Source organism: Eschrichtius robustus, chromosome 12, assembly GCF_028021215.1.
Source record: "Eschrichtius robustus isolate mEscRob2 chromosome 12, mEscRob2.pri, whole genome shotgun sequence".
NCBI classification, from domain to species: domain Eukaryota; kingdom Metazoa; phylum Chordata; class Mammalia; order Artiodactyla; family Eschrichtiidae; genus Eschrichtius; species Eschrichtius robustus.
Window position 1 is genome coordinate 53371444 of NC_090835.1, and position 17677 is coordinate 53389120.

General features: G+C 44.6%; 1 protein-coding gene across 3 annotated transcripts in view; it reads left to right on the forward strand.

Annotated features, from left to right (window-relative positions):
- Nucleotides 1-17677, forward strand: part of OSBPL10 (oxysterol binding protein like 10) — a 375172-nt gene that overhangs the window by 73109 nt on the left and 284386 nt on the right. The window contains exon 1 of one of the 3 annotated variants that reach the window (XM_068558342.1): nucleotides 10028-10718. The exons of 1 other annotated variant lie outside the window; for it this stretch is intronic. In XM_068558342.1, the coding sequence (XP_068414443.1) occupies nucleotides 10438-10718 (281 nt within the window). In that variant the 5' untranslated portion in view covers nucleotides 10028-10437. Of the gene's footprint in view, nucleotides 1-10027; nucleotides 10719-17677 lie in introns of those variants that run through there. One more of the 3 variants, XM_068558343.1, reaches the window with a different exon arrangement.

Here is a 17677-nt window from a genome sequence, read left to right on the forward strand (position 1 = left end):
TTTCTATTACTACACATATGAGTGAAATCATACAGTCTTTGTCTTTCTCTGTCTTATTCACTTGGTAAGTGTATGTTTAACTTTAGAAGAAACTGCCAAAAAGTTTTCCAAAGTGGCCGTCCTAGTTTGCATTCTCACCAGCAATGTATAAGCGTTCCAGTTACTCTAAGTCTTCACTAGCACGTGGTATCATTAGTTTTTTTTTTGTGTGTGTGTGTGTGTGTGTTTAGCCATACCAATAGGTATGTAGTATATCATTGTAGTTTTAATTTGCATTTCCCCAATGACTAAAGATGTTGAGCATCTCTTCATGTACTTATTTGCCATCTGTATATCACATTTGATGATTATTTAAAACTTGCACCATTAAAAAAAATAAGGCTGTTTATTTTCTTAGTTCTACATTTTGAGAGTTCTTTACATATTCTGGGGACAAGTCCTTTGTCAGGTACGTGACTTGCAAATATTTTCCCCAGCCTGTGGCTTGTCTTTTCATTCTCTTGTCAGTGTCTTTGCAGAGCAAAATTTTTTTAATTTTGATAATGTCAAATTTTCAATTTTTAACAATAGATTATGCTTTTGTTGTAGTATCTGAGAACTATTTCCCTAATCCAAGTTCATAAAGCTTTCTCCTATGTTTTCTTCCTAAAGTTTAAGAGTTTTACCTTCCACATTTTGGTTTATGATTCATTTTGAGTTAATTTTTGTATAAGGTGTAGGTAAGGTTCATATTTTTTTTTTTGCATATGAATGTCCAGTTGTTCCAGCATCATTTGTTGAAAAGATCACCCATGTAGGCTCAATGTAATCACAAGAATTCTTGTAAGAGGGACACAGGAGGGTCAGAATCGGAAGGAAATGAAACGACAGAAGCAGAGGTTGGGGTGATGCCATTGCTGGAGGGGCCATGAGCCAAGGAATGCAGGTGCCCCTAGAAGCTGGAGAAGGCAGGGAACTGACTCTCCCCTAGAGCCTTCAGAAAAAATACTATACTGCCTGCTAATGCTTTGATTATAGCCTGTAAGACCATTTTTGAATCTCTGACTGCCAGAACTGTAAGATAATAAATTATAATAAATTTGTATTGTTTTAAGCCACCAAGTTTGTGGTACTAGTTTACAGCAGAAATAGGAAACTAATACAGAAAGCTCCATTGAATTGTGTTTACACTTCTATCAAAAGTCAATTGGCTATTCTGTAGAACTATTTCTAGATTTTATATTCTGTTCCATTTTTCTCTGTGTCTATGCTTTTGCCAATACCACATCGATATATCATTTTTATTTTAACCTGCCCTGAGTTATTTTATTTTCCCTGCTTCATATCTTCAGGATATGAAAATTTGGTCAAGAGTAGTGAGAAGGAAACAAAGAGATAAAAATTACAAAATGACAACTTTCAAGGTAGCCATCTGTATTAGTTAATTACTGCTGAGTAAAAAATTATCCCAAATTTAGTGGCTTAAAACAGAAACACTTACTGTCTCACAGTTTCTGAAGGTTGGGAATCTGGAAGCAGCTTAGCTGGGCGGTTCTGGCTCAAAGTCTCTCATGAGGTTGCAGCCAAGCTGTCTGTCAGGGCTGCACTCATCCTGAGGCTTGACTGGGGTGGACCTGCTTCCAAGGTCACTCATGTGGCGGTCAGCTGGCCTCTGAAAACCTGCTTCCAAGATGATTCACATAGTGGCTGGCATGCTTTAATTCCTCTCTGTAGGCTGCCTGGGTGTCCTTATGACATGGCAGCTGGCTTCCCTAGTGTGAATGATGAGAGAGAGAAACAGAGAGAACATTCACCTAAGACAGGAACCATTGTCTTTTTATAACATAACCTTGGACATGATGTCTCATTACTTCTGCCAATGTTCTCTTCACTAGAAGTGGGTCAGCAAGTCTATTCCACACTCAAGGGGAGAGGAATTAAGCTCCACCTCTTGAGAAAGTATCACAGAATTTGTAGACATATCTTTGAAACCACTATAGTCTGGCCACAAATTATTTATATCCCTCCCACATGCAAAACACACTTGTCCATTCAAGGGCCCCTAAGAGTCTCCTCCCATCACTGCACCAGCTTGAAGTCAGAATCACGTCCTCTAAGCTGAGTCCAGGAGAGGAGAGGATGCCCAGGGGTAGCTATTGAAGATCAGCTCCTTGAGTTCATTCCCACGACCTGTGAAACTGATGAAAGGCTGTCTGCCCCCTCCCCCCTCAACAGACAGTGGTCAACAGACACAGACACAGGATAGCTGCTCTGATATTCCTGTTCAAAAAGGGGGAAACGGGAAGCAGGAAGGAATCAGTGGTCCACGGTGATTCTAAAATCCAGTCAACAAGTTGTAATCCTCTTTCAAGTCCCTTGATTGCATCTCAAGACCTGGGAATAATTCTCCTGTGGTCCTTGACTCCCTCTCCAAACCCTTGGTTTTGCCTCCCAGTCAAACTTCCCTCTTTACAAGAGGTAACGCACCTTTGCTCTGTTTTCCTAACCCCAGTTCATAAAGATTTCTCCTATGCTTTCTTTTAAAAGTTAATATTTTTGTGTTTCACCTTTTAGTTTTTGATTCCTTTTGAGGTCATTTTTGAATAAAGTGTGACGTATGGATTTTTAAATTTTTTGCATATAAATGTCCAATTGTTCCAGCACTGTTTTTTTGTGGGTTTTTTTTTTGTTATTGTTGTTTTTAAAGAAACTGTTTATTTTCCAACCACCTTTTTTCCATTTTCTGCCTAAGAGTCTGTGGAAGAACAGCTTCCGTGTGTTCCTGCTGCAAGGAATTTGAAAATATCTTCCTTGTTCATGTGCAGGACCTCAAGGGCTCTGGATATTGTGGAAGTTTTCCTTTAAGTTACCATGGGAACCAGAACACTGCGGTGTTGACCCCTCCCTGGGTATCTTGGAAAGTCAGCACCTTTGCTGAAATGTGGCAGAAATGACCCTGTGCCAGTCCCTAGACCAGGCTTCAAGAGGCTTTGCATGCTTCCTCTTTCTGGAACCCTCTCAGTGCCCTGAGAACAAGCTGAGGTGAGGCTGCAGGAGGATGAGAGATCCTGGTGAGGATGAAGAGCCCAGCTGTCCCAGCCAAGGCCAACCTAGACCATTCAGCCATCGCTCAAACACGTGAGGAGACCCAGACAGGATCAGCACAGTGAAAACTGATTCACACTTTCTTGGAGAATTTTGTAATACATGAGCCATGTTTATAATAAGCAGTTTGACCCAGTCATTGTAATTCCAGTATCTTATTTTAAGGAAATAATTTAACTAGTGTACAAGGTTATTTAAAGAACATTTTTTTATAACAGCAAAAGTTTGAAACACTATAGTGTGCCTCACTAATGGGATGATTAAATAGGGGTGCACATATATAGAACAATACTCTGAAACTTTTACAAATATATAGCTGATATACAGGTGATATATATAGATGATATAGCTCTAAAGGAACCTCTCTATACCATATACTTCAGTCAACAAAGCACGTTAGAAATATATTTTACAGTATGAACCTTTTTTTTTTTTGGCCGCATCACGCAGCTTGTGGGATCCTAGCTCCCCGACCAGGGATTGAACCCAGGCCCCCTGCAGTGGAAGCACGGAGTCCTAACCACTGGACAGCCAGGGAATTCACAGTATGAACCTGTTTTTGGATAAGATAATCTGTAACTATATTTCTGCATAGAAAAATGTCTGGAAGAACATACACATAACTTATTAACAGTGGTTTCCTCTGGGGAGGTGTTACAAATATATTTCACTTTCTATTGTACATTGTATCTTTGTGTATATGAATCTTTACAAATGAGCATCCATTTAAATAAATTAATCATCAAAACAATGACATAATTTCCATTTTGGAAAAATGTCAATATAATGTATATATGGCTGTATTGTGAAGGTGCATATGACCATTGTAGTAATTTGATTTTCCTGGATATAACCCTCAGGGTGGTCCTGATGGAGCGCTCCTGGTTCACAGGGTGATGGACTGTCCCTACTCCCATTGTGGTGTTTCCATCTTCCCAGCGGCTGGTAAAGTTGCAAGTACATACTGCAGCTGAAGTCCAGGCAGTGAATTTGTAAGAACATTGGACTTGGCGTCAGAAGACCTGAGTTCAGGTTTAGTATTAGCTTCTCCTTTCTGAGTTTCTGTTTCTTCCCCAGTAAAACTGCACTTCATTCATCAAACAATAAACATTTATTGAGGATTATGGTGTGCAGGCCCTGTGGCTGGATGCTAGGGGCCCAAGCTCCTGCCCTGCTTCTCTCCCAATGGTGATGGGAGAATCAATTCCTACATGAACAAAAGTGTAATAAGAAATGGAATTCCAGGCACTGAGCTGTACTTTTAGTGGTTTCATTAAGTAGAAGAAAGAAGACTGAATCCATTATGAAGCAAGTGGAATAGTTTAGTGGTAAAGAACTCAAGCTCATTAGCCAAACTGCCTGAGTTTAAATTCTAGCTCCAGCAGGGTTTGGGGGGATGTTGCTTTTTTTTTTTTTTTTTTAAGTGATTTAAGCCAGATATTGCAAATATATTTAATTAAGAAAAATTTTTTTGGCTGTACTGTGTGGCATGTAGGATCTTAGTTCCCTGACCAGGGATCGAACCCATGCCCCCTGCATTGAAAGCACAGAGTCTTAACCACTGGACCGCCAGGGAAGCCCCTTAAAATTTTTTTTATTTTAAAAAATTTTAATTGAAGTATAGTTGATTTACAATGTTGTGTTAGTTTCAGGTGTACAGCAAAGTGATTCGGTTATACGTATATGTGTATGTATATACATATATTTCTTTTTTAGATTCTTTTCCATTATACAGGGGATGTTGCTTAACATTTCTTTTTTTTATTTTTTGAAATATAAAATATTTTTTTTTAGTAAATTTATTTATTTATTTATTTATGTTTGGCTGCGTTGGGTCTTCGTTGCTGCACGTGGGCTTTCTCTAGTTGCAGCGAGCCGGGGCTCCTCTTCGTTGCGGTGTGTGGGCTTCTCACTGTGGTGGCTTTGCTTTGTTGTGGAGCACGGGCTCTAGGCACGCAGGCTTCAGTAGTTGTGGCACGCGGGCTCAGTAGTTGTGGCTCCCGGGCTCTAGAGCGCAGGCTCAGTAGTTGCGGCGCACGGGCTTAGTTGCTCCGTGGCATGTGGGATATTCCTGGACCAGGGCTCGAACCCGTGTCCCCTGCATTGGCAGGAGGATTCTTAACCACTGCGCCACCAGGGAAGCCCTAAAATAAATTTCTATTTCTCCTTGTAGAACAAGAATAAAATTTTTTACATCTTGCCCCATTTTTGCTGAACATTTCTTTGTTTCAGTTTTTCTCCACCTGTAAAATAGGAACAGGAACAGTACACAGCTCATGTGGTTGTTGTAAAGATTAAATGAGTTACTATGTATAAAACACTTGGCACAGTGCCTGGCACATAGTAAGTGCTCAATAAATATTAGCTATGATTGTTATTATTTGGGATGGAGAACACATTAGATCAGTTGTTTCTAACACAAATGTGACCAAGTTGAAACAGAGGGTGATGTGCCTGTGACAAACTTCTCTCCACTTGTGGCTTCATGTATGGCATCTGGCCAACCATGTCAGTGACTAATTACTTTTTCTAAAATTTATTTTGGGACTTCCCTGGTGGCGCAGTGGTTAAGAATCCCCGTGCCAATGCAGGGGACACGGGTTCGAGCCCTGGTACGGGAATATCCCACATGCCGCCGAGCAACTAAGCCCGTGCACCACAACTACTGAGCCTGCGCTGTAGAGCCCGTGAGCCACAGCTACTGAGCCCGCACACCACAACTACTGAAGCCCACGTGCCTAGAGCCTGTGCTCTGCAACAAGGGAAGCCACTGCAATGAGAAGCCTGCACACCGCAACAAAGAGTAGCCCCCACTCGCCGCAACTAGAGAAAGCCTGTGCGCAGCAAAGTCCCAATGCAGCCAAAAAATTAAAAAAAAAAAAATGCTGTGAATTCAGAACACAAAGATAAAAAAATTTATTTTATTGAAGTATAGTTGATTTACAATGTCGTGTTAATTTCTAGTACTACTTACTCTTGCTGGTCCATGAACATCCTCTTAAGACTTTATGTGCCATTGGCAAGAATGACAGTCCCAGCTAGAAGAGGGGGTTCCGGAAACAATTACTGGAAACTCCAGACCAGCTCTCTGGGTCCATGTGGAGAAACTGGGGTAGTCAGCTCCCTACTTGGGGCGACTGTTTCTGCCCATTATTTGAAGAGGTGTGGTGTGTTTGTCCTTTTGTTCCAACTATGTATGGCTTCCATTCACAAAGTCTTCACATGGTCCAAGATGGCTGTTAGATTTCCAGTCATTCTATTTACACTTGTATTTTTCTTAATGATTTATGCAATCTGGGTGAGTTAAGGAAATAAGTCCTTGTTTTGGGCATGTACGTTTTGCAAATATTTTCACCAATTTATTATGTCTTTTGTTCTCAACTTGTTTTTCCAACATGAAGAGAATTCTGCAGGTATCTTTTCTTCACTTGCTATTCTACAGTGGGTCAAGGAAAGCTTTCTAGAAAAAGTGACTTTAAATTTAAAACTCCAGTGATCCAGCAATCCCACTCCTGGGCATATTTCTGGAGAAAACTCTAATTCGAAAAGATACATGCACCCCAATGTTCACAGCAGCACTATTTACAATAGCCAAGACATGGAAGCAACCTAAATGTCCATTAACAGATGAATGGATGAAGAAGATGTGGTACAGATATACCATGGAATATTACTCAGCCATAAAAAGAATGAAATAATGCCATTTGCAGCAACATTGATGGACCTAGAGATTATTATTACTAAGTGAGGTAAGTCAGACAGAGAAAGACAAACATCATATGATATCACTTATATGTGGAATCTAAAATATGATACAAATGAACCTATTTATGAAACAGAAACAGACTCACAGACATAAAAAACTTATGGCTACCAAAGGGGAAAGGGGGTGGGGGAGGGATAAATTAGGAGTTTGGGATTAGCAGATACAAACTATTATATATAAAATAGATAAACAACAAGGTCTTATTGTATAGCACAGGGAACTATATTCAATATCCTGTAATAAACCATAATGGAAAAGGAATATATATATATATATATATATATATATATATATATGTATAACTGAATCACTTTGCTGTATACCTGAAACTAACACAACATTGTAAATTGACTATACTTCAATTAAAAAAACAAACAACAACAACAACAACAAAACACCCAATTCCATGGGTAAGAAGCACAAGCCTGGTGAAGAGGCGGGGAAGAGTGGGGACATGTGTGCTCCTCTCTCTGTCATGGTCTTGCCTCTTCTTGCAGCACATCTGCTCCATGCACCTCTTGCTAGTGACTTACCTCTTTGGCCGTTTCTGATCCCACACAGCTGGCTAGCTCTTGCTCAGCCCTGGCTTCTATGGTCTGAATATTTGTCAACCACAGTTTCTGAGAAACTCCCTCAATCATGTTCTACATAAAATGTATTTGACATAAATTACTACCATGACTGGGATGCAGGAAAATTAGAGTTATGATATCTCATTTGTTTTTTTTTGTGACTTGATCAAATTACTCACTTTCCCTATAAAATTCCTACACTGTCTGCAAGAGTAATTAAAGCATTATATGAATTAATACAAGGCCAAAATGCATTGGAAAAAAATTTTTTTTCTTCTTTTTAGCAGAGAGGTTTGAATCCCTTATCAATATCCACCCAATTCCTATGTTGAAATCCTAATGCGCAGTGTGATGGTATTAGGAGGTGGGGCCTTTGAGAGGTGCTTAGTTCATGAGGGTGGGGTTAGTGCTCTTATAAAAGAGACCCCACAGAGCTCCCAAGACCCTTCTGCCACATGAGGACACAGTGAGAAGTCTGAGGCTTGGAAGAGGGTTCTCACCAGAACCTGAACATGCCGGCACCATGATCTTGGACTTCCAGCCTCCAGATTTGTGAGAGATACATATTTGTTGTTTATAGGCTCCCAGTCTGTGGTATTTTGTTACAGCAGGCTGAACAGACTAGGACTCTGACCTTGACTAGTCCTTTCAGTGTAGCCCCTCCCCCCTTCAACTGGACTATCTCAAGGGTCTCAATGTTTTAGTCCAAAGTGAGAATTTCCTGGCCTGGCTCATCCAGTCACAGGTGGGCTGGGTAGGATGGAGTAATGGTGGTAGAGGTTCGATAATATGAAATAAGATGATGGCACCTCCCCACTTTTAGCCGGACCCTCAGGTGGCAGGCCCCCACGAGGGGTGCTGTATGGACATATAATGACTGACGGTTATTGTTCAGTATGTGCCCACCTCCCAGTCCTCATGCCAATGAAGGGCTTCAAGAACACTCACACACTGACCAGCTGGCTCAGGGAAAGTTATGCTGTGGGGCAAAATGGTTCCTAAAATCTCAGCGGCAAAGATTTTGTGCATGTGGCATGGCCAAGGCTAACTGGCTTCAGCTCTGTCACACGTCTTCTCACTCCACGACCCAAGCTGAAGGACAGCCCTGATCTGAGACATGCTGCTCACCTGGCAGGAGGAAGAGAAAGATGGTGGAACCATGTGATGACTCTTAGACTTATGTTTGGACATAGCATCTATTATATCTGTTCACAGTCCACTGGCCAAAAGAATTCCATGGCCAAGCCTGAGGGTCATGTGGAGGGAGAACAGTCCTCCCAGGGCAAGAGGCGGTAAGTATTTTGAACAAATAAACATTCTCACGTAGTTCATCCCAGCCAGTAGTATCATCAGTCCTATTTTGCAGGTGAGAAAACTAAGGCTAAAAGAGGTAACGTGATCAAGGTCATAGATTAGAACTCAGCTCCGTCTGGCTTCAAAGTTGGTCCTTTCTACCATGCAGTCTCTTGAGAATTTTTCTCTTTTTACACTGTGTGGGTACTTGGGATTGTAATTTATTCAGGGCACAACCAACTCTCCTCAGCTCCAGAAGCTTCTCCATGAAAATTGCTAGAGCTAACCCACCTTTGAAAGCTTCCTGGAAGGATATGGAGCTAGAAAGGGGTCAGGCTGGGGGAACTGTCCCCATGAAAGCCGACTCTATTTCATTTAGTAATTTTTTAACTGTTGAATTATTTATCTGCTTTATGGGTTTGTAGATGGGGATCACCTATCAATATTTGTTTTTGTTTTCTTGTGTGTGTGTGTTGGGGAGAGTGTGAGATCCTCAAAGCTATTTTCTAGGTAATTTTGGAAACTTCCAGATTGCATTGGATATTTATATGCACAAAAATGATGAGTGCAGTGGAGAGAGTGTAACCCATCTACTTTTGTGGAAGAGCAAAAACACAACTTTAGATTTAGAAACCCAGCTGCAGCTCCGTGTACCTTGGGGCGGGGGTGGGGTGGGGTGGAGGTAGGGGGGGGGGCAGAAGTTACAGCCAATAGACAGAATACTTCGCTCTGTTTGTATCTCTGATTTCTCCTGCCTTCAGTGCAGTCTTACCCATTTCGGAGCCTCCGGTTCCCAGGTGCTTCGTGATGTCTGATAACACCAGGTAGGGCTGGATTTGCCAGGTTTACATGTGTCCATCAGGGTGGGGATTAGGGTGAGGGCAGTGCGGCGCCTAGGACGCTCAATTTAAGGAGGCACTCGCAGGAACCCGAGTTCTCTTGCCTCCGGTCCCGGCCCTGGTGTCCACTGTGCCATAACTCCGCTGGGTGAAAATGCCCCGGGAGAGCTTACCTGCCCTGCCCTCCCCTCCCAGACGCACAGGAGAGCCCGGAGAACCTCCCTGCCCTGCTTCTTGGCTCGGCCAGTGAGGTCGATGTCCAGGTGACCGTATACGTGTGTCCGGGCCAGGCTCAGTGCGGAAGACTGAGAAGAGTGTGCGCGTGAGCCGGCGTTAGGCCAGGCGGGTCCATATCCGGGTGGACCCGGTGGGTGGGACCGCCCCTCCCTCCAGGTCCCGAGGTGGGTGGGGGGTGGGGAGTGACGCGCGGAGATTCCCTTTCGCACCTTCCCATCCGAGAGGGGGCGGCAGGGTGTGGATTCCGGGCGTGCCCACCCTGCGCATCGGCGCCGGGAGCGCCCCGAGCCCCGGGCTTGGGCGGCCGCGGGGACTGGAAAGCAGAGGAGGAGGAACCGGAGGAGGGCTTGCCGAACCGGCCACCCGCTCCGAACTTGCCGGGGAAACTAGTGCGGAGGGAGGGGCCGGGGCCCGGGCCGCGGCGGGAGGAGGGGCGGCCGCAGCTGCATCCAGCCCCGTTGGCTTCCTTCCCAGCTCTCCTTTGCCTCCTCCTCCTCTTCCTCCTGTATGAGTCAGGCGTTTCCCGGGGATTTGGAGCAGCCACGCGCGGCCCGGGTGCCCGGAGCTGTAGCCGCCGCCGCGCCAGGAGCTCCAGCGCCGGGGTCGCCACCGCTGCGGGCACCCGCGTCCCAGGCGCGCGCGAACCATGGAGAGGGCGGCCCAGGGCGCAGACGGCGGCGGGGGCAGCAACAGCAGCAGCCGCAGCAGCAGCCGCGCCACCTCGGCCGGCTCCTCGCCCTCCTGCTCCCTAGCGGGCCGGGGGGTCTCCGGTCGGTCGGCGGCCGCCGCGCTCGGCGGCGGGGGCAGCCGCAGTAGCCCGGGCTCGGTGGCCGCTAGCCCGTGCGGGGGAAGCGGCCGGCGGAGGGAGCCGGCGCTCGAGGGCGTGCTCAGCAAATACACCAATCTTCTCCAGGGCTGGCAGAACAGGTAACGCGCCGGCCGCCCGCCCCTCCCCGCGCGCCGCTTGTTGTGAGTGTGAGTGTGTGCGCGCGCGATCGGGCCGCCGGCGAGCCGGGGTCGCCTCGGCACCCGGGCCCTTCCCGCGTCCCCGCTCCCCTCGGCGCGCCGCCACCCCACCCCACCCCACCCCGGGACCGCATCGCAGTGGCGGGGAGGGAGGGAGAGCCCTGGCTCCTGCTGGGACTGGAGCGGCGGGCGGGCGAGCGCGCTGGTCCCCGGGCCCTGCCTGCTAGCTGTTTCCCGTACTCCTGGAGAATGGCTGAGGACGGGAGGCAGAGGGGGCGTGCTTGACGCCTGGATGAAAGAGCTAGTACATCTGGTCCCATCACAGCAATTCTCCTCATATCATAGTTCATTTAAAACTTTGTCGTTTAAAGACACCACCACCACCACCACCGCCAGAAACCAGCCACTTATCCTCGGCGGCTTCCGGCGCGCATGCTAGCCCCCTGCCCAGTTGGTGGCCGGGAACCTCCAATCTCTGCGACGGAAGTTTAGGGTTTTTTCTGTTTTTTGTTTTCCTTTGACACCCTCTCCCCTTTCGAAATGGCAGGTCGCTATTTAAATTATTATCATTATTTTTCCCCTTTAGGTGTTTTTTGAAATTCCCTGCTCACTCTACCCTCACAGTTGGGAAGCCTAGTTATGGACACGTGGAAGGATGGGTGTCAAGGGAAGGGGTCGCGGTGCTGTGTGGACTGAGTAGTGAGAATAGTGAGGAACACTTGAAAGGAGCAGATGGGGTACTGCTGCTGACATTTTTTAACTTTGTTTTTCAAAAGCAAGTCAAAGGAAAATACAAATATCCATGCAAGGAGAATGGGGCTTTTTGGAGAGGTTGTTGATGAGATCTTGTGTCTGGTCCTTAATAGCCCTTGGATATTAGGACTTGGGGTTCTTAAGGATGCTTGTGAGATTTGAATCACACCCTGGGAAGTCTTGCTTCTCTCTGCTGGTTAGTAGAGTGCGTGGTCCTCTCTCCCTTTGTAAGTTTCAGATTGTTTACAGCTGAAACAGCAGGCAGTTATTTACATGAAACTCAACTTAAGAGGAAGATGACTTCCTTCGTATGGAACCTGAGTTGATATTATAGACAGAGAACTTTCACCGGGCTTTCCTTGGAGATCTGCTACTGTGTTAGCGGAAGTTGCACCTTAACTTTTGAATCCTTTTATTTCTTAAAATAGCCCCAGTGTCTGCTCTTGGCCTTTCCCTTTTCCCCTTCAATTCTTGGAGAGCTGAAAGGATGGGTCGAGTGCCGAGAGGAGGAAGATGAGAGGACTGAAGCTGATTTCAGTTCCTGGTAATTGCGTTGTTAATGGCACCTCACCATGCCTTGCTGGTGATAGCATTTGGTTTGTGTGTTGGACAGTCACCTTTAATGCTTTTTTTCCCAAGTAGCTTATGAGGCCAACAGAGCTTTTACCCTGGATTACTGTTATTTCACTTGGGGATGGCATTTTACCTGCCATGTATATTAAAGGATTTGTTCTTTGGAGTGGATTTAGGGGGAATTGGAGTAACTCATGCTTTTGTGTATCTAAATCTACTGGAGTATTAAGGTTGAAGGCCAGATTGAGAAGACGCAAAATTTATAATAATGATAATAGTAATAATAACAACAACAACAACATGTACCTGATTGCAGGCTACACAGGTGAAATGTACTGTGTGTGCTGCTAAGGTCTCATCTTTATTGAGTTTGTTTACTGTGGTTTATAGCTGCCTGCCAATGTTTGTTCTCATCACAGTAGATGCACTGGTTTTGAAGTCTACCACTGACTCCAAAAGCATTGTCTCTTTCTAATGGTTAATGTTTCAGTGTCAGGTTTTGTTTCCCACATCTGTGTTCCCCCAGCTGTGGCCAAGGCTCCATTTAGTGATCCGGAGAAAATCTTTGATGGCTGTGACTGCATACTTTCTTCTCAAGGGGTCTTATAAAGGAAGATCTAGATCAGTGAAAAGGAAGATGGAGGAGGACAAAGACAGAAACTTGGAAAATATATTCATTTGTCCATTTAATTATTCAGAGGCACCATTCCAGCTACTCTGGAGCTACTCCAGTGTTTAAAACACTTGGGCATCTTCTCATCAAGTAGTGGAGGGGTCGCAGGATTCAGAAGTGGAAGGAGCCCACCCTTCCCCAGTCCGCGGTATTGCCTTGGTGCAAGTAGGTGGTCTGGGTCAATCTCCCTGCATTTGGGGGCCTCATGGTGTGTCCCTTTGCAGTTCTTTTCAAATTGCCTGCAGTTAATGAGAAATCTCCAGCCTCGAAGTCCTTGGTGAGTGTTCCCAGGCTGCCACGCTGCTGATGACATCCTCCACCGGCTCCTAGGGCTTTGCACCAGTCACCCCCTAGTCACCACTTTACTCAGGTGTCTGCTTGCACATCCTCAAGTTTCTGTAACGCTTATATTTTACCATTCAGTATCATATTCTGCCTTAACTTATTTGTAGTACTCTCATCCTCATCCCCATGCCCTGAGGAAGGTGGTTTGGCCAGAACACAAAATAAATGACATAAACAGAGGTGACAGGAGGGAAAACTACACAGGTGGGACACGCTCAGGAGAGCATGTCCAGGACACTTGGCTCTCTCATTGGCTGAGAAAGTGTGAAGTAATCAGAGCCGGGGGAAGTGGGGAGGGCAGGCGAGGGAATACCCATTAAGGAGTTTCTATAATCCGTTATTATAGTTCTTTAAAGAAAATATTTCAGACATTACAGCATGGTAGAGATTTGTAAGATGGCATTAAAGAGTAAATGCCTCTAAACAAATGAATACAATTTCCGGAAGAGGTAAGTGCTACAAATATTAAAAATATATTTAGGGAATTCCCTGGTGGTCCAGTGGTTAGGACTCTGTGATTCCACTGCAGGGGGCCCGGGTTCAATCCCAGTTTGGGGAACTAGGATCCCACAAGCTGCACGGCCAAAAAAAAAAATATGGAACCAGCTTCTAATTGTTTTCCAGGTGATTGGTGGGATTGTGAGAACTCAGTAAAACACTGAAAGGCAAATCTTGAATAGGATAAGGAAGATGAGTGTTAGCAAAAGAAAACCTCAGGCCACCAATGGACATTTATTTGGAAAGTTAGAGCAGTGTGTCCTGACGTCAGCATTTAGCACACCTGTTACCTTGGGCCAGTTCCCTTATTGCACTGGGCTTCCGTTTTCCCATCTGTTAAATGTTGAAGATGGTGTTACCCCTATGCTTCTCATTAGTTCAGTGTGGGGATTAAATGAAGACACCGGTGTATAAGGGGCTGAGAATAGTTCAGGATCCTGGGAAGTGGGAGCTATTATTGGATCTTCAATTTGCCCCTTGGTAAATGGACCCTTTCTGGTCCATAAAATTCTTGGTCTAATTTTTGAATGCTGGGATGACTCTGGGACTCCATTAACGTAATTATCCTAGAGTTCTTTGAGGGGAGAGAGATCATTTAAAACTTGGAACCAGACATTTACATCTCTGTGGGAAGTGACTTACTCCCTCTTCCAGCCTCTAATCCCCATCTCCCTTCCTTGCTTTTCCTCCTTAACACTTAACCGCCAGCTGACATGCTCCGTATTTTACTCTTTTGTCTTTCTGCACTAGGTGTTAGCTCCCTGAGGACAGAGAATAATTTCACCTGTCTTGTTCACTGCTGTATTGCCAGTGCCTAGAACAGGGTGTGGCATATAATAAAGGTTCAGCAGGTATTATTGAATGAGTAAGCAAATGAATGCATGACAGAGAAGAAATCAAACCAGGACTTAGTTCTGTTTTGGCCAGTGTTTGCTACTGTTATAATTCTTAGTTCTCTACCTGCTCATAGCCTTGTCCTTGAGTTAGTACGTTTATCATTTGCCCTGCTGTCCGCAACCATCAGTCTTTGTCTTCTGGGTCAGCAGACATGCCCACCCTGACTTCAGACCCACCACAGCCCACCCAGGGTGGACCTTTAGGGACTAGATTTCCAGGGCTTGCTTTTGTCTTGATCTGCGTTAACATACTTTGAGAAGGTAGTGTTTAGCCTCCAGCCGTGATTTCCCAGGATTTTGGGGCCACCTGGCCCATTTAGCAAAGCCAGTAGGGGCGTATATTAACTTTAAAAATCATACTGCATTAAAATGAATGGTTTTTGAATATTCCAGTAGTTTTAGAGGTAATTGGTGGTGATACTAGGTTTGAAAATCACTGCTCTGGTTTAACGTTCTTGCCTCTGTGTACTTTGGAAGGATTTGCACATCTTGCTGTCCGGGTTGTCAGATTGTTCTGAGGCTGCACTCAAATAGTTTAGGGACACTAGATCGTTTCATTGACAATAATAATAAAGGGGCAGTTGCTTAGTTTACGAAACTGCATATTACATATAATATATGTAATATGCACAATATATGTAATATATTGTATATGTTATAAACTGCTGTGTGTTAATCATTCCCTGCAGGATCCCCTCTCCCCCACCTGTTAATTTTATTATTATTATTTTTAAGTTTCTTGATTTATTTGGTTGCACCGGGTCTTAGTTGCGGCAGGTGGGCTCCTTAGTTGTGGCAGGCAGGCTCCTTAGTTGCGGCAGGCGGGCTCCTTAGTTGCAGCACATGGGCTCCTTGGTTGTGGCATGCAAACTCTTAGTTGCTACATGCATTTGGGATCTAGTTCCCTGATCAGGGATCGAACTCGGGCCCCCTGCATTGGGAGCGCAGAGTCTTAACCACTGCGCCACCAGGTAAGTCCCCTCCCCCACCTTTAATTTATTTTTTAAAAAATTTATTTATTTATTTGTTTTTTTATTTTTGGCTGTGTTGGGTCTTCCTTGCTGTGCACAGGCTTTCTCTAGTTGCAGTGAGCGGGGGCTACTCTTTGTTGCGGCGCGCAGGCTTCTCATTGTCATGGCTTCTCTTGCTGCAGAGCACGGGCTCTAGGCGTGCTGGCTTCAGTAGTCGTGGCACGTGGGCTCAGCAGTTGTGCGCTCTCTAGAGCGCAGGCTCAGTAGTTGTGGTGCACGGGCTTAGTTGCCCCGCGGCATGTGGGATCTTCCCGGTCCAGGGCTCAAACCCGTGTCCCTTGCGTTGGCAGGCGGGTTCTTAACCACTGCGCCACCAGGGGAACTCTCCCCTGCTTTTAAAACGTACATGTATTTGGGGAGATTTACACCAAATGGTTACCATAGTTTTCCTTGTTGGTGGGATTGTGGGTGATTTTTATTTTCTTCTCTTCTCTTTTTTCCATTATTTTTTCCCCCTAAGGTTAACTTACATCCATTTTGCGGTTCGAAAACGTTATTGAGAAAAAGGAAAGCTGCCCACACCTTTTCACATAATCTCTGAATAACTGAGTTTTTGAGGATAAATTTGAAGTCTAACATACATTCAGAAAAGTACAGAACTCATAAGCGTACATAATTCAATGAATTTTCATACACAGAGCACACCCAGATCAAGAAAGAGCAGCCCCCCAACCCCATCCCTTGCAGTCATCCCCTCAGCCCCCCTGGAGGGCTCCACTATTCTGTTTTCTAGTACCGTAGATTAGTTAGGCCTTTTTTTGAATTTCATATCATACAGGATGTGATCTTCTATATCTGGCTTCTTTCTCTTAACATTATGTTTGAGAGCCCCACCCATGTTGTGGTCTATTTATTTCCACTACTGTTTGGTGTTCCATTGTGTGAATATACTAAATATGTTTATATCTATTGCAGATGCAGATAGACATTTGAGTTCTTCCCAGTTTTTGGCCCATATGAATAGTTTTGGGAAATAATATGTATGCCTTTCTGTGGGTGGATACCTAGGAGTGGAGATATTGCAAATGTCCCCCTTATGAGATATTGCCAGAGAGTTTTGCAGAGTGGTTGTGTCTGTTAATACTCCACCAGAAATGTGTGAGTTCCAGCTGTTCCACAGACTCTTGCACACTTGACATCGTCTGTTGTTTTCACCGTAGCCAATCTGGTGGGTATGTGGTGGTATTTCATTGTGTGGTTTTGATTTGCCTTCCCTGAAGACTAATGAAGTTTAGCGTCTTTTCATGTATCTATTGGCCATTTAGATGTCATGTTTTGTAAGGTGCTATTTAAGTCCTTTGTCTATTTATATATTGGGGTATCTGCCTTTTTCGTATTGACTTGTAAAAGTTCTTTTCTGGATACAAGTTCATTGATGGGTCTGTGTACACATGCACACAGGCAGTGCATATTAGAGAAGGCAGCTATCTTCTTTCACTCTATGGTTTGCCAGTTCATCTCTTCCTATTGTCTTGGTAAACATAAAATCTTAATTTTAATGTCACATTTTCAATGTTTTCCCTTTATGTTTGGTTCTTTTTGAGCCCTGTTTAGGAAATCTTTGCCTACCCCATGGTAATGAGATGTTCTCTGATGTTTTCTTTCAAGAGAAAAAAAACCCTTTGATTAATTTGAAATTAATAAATTAATTTCTTAGGAGTTTGAGTTGATACTGGGGGAATGTAGACTGCTGGCAGAAGCAATACAGCTTTAAGGCTTCCAATCTGTATTAGTTTTCTTACGGCTGTTATGAAAAATGACCACAAACTTGGTAACTTTAAACAACAGAAAGTTATTTTCTCATAGTTCTGGAGGGCAGAAGTCTGAAATCAGGTTCACTGGGTCAAAATCAAGGTGTTGGCAGGACCGTGCTCCCACCGGATACTCTAAGGGAAAATTGCTTCTTGCTTCTTCCAGCTTCTGGTGGCTGCCAGCATTCCTTGGCTCGTAACTGCATCACTCCAGTTTCTGCCTGTCTTCATGTTGCCTCCTCCTCTGTGTGTGTCAAATCTCCCTCCGCTTCCCTGTTAGAAGGACTCCTATGAATGCATTTAGGGCCCACCTAGATAATCCCTCCATTTCAAGATTCTGAATTTTATCAATCTGCCATATGCCAAAAACTTTGCTGTGTAAGGTAACAGTCACAGGTTC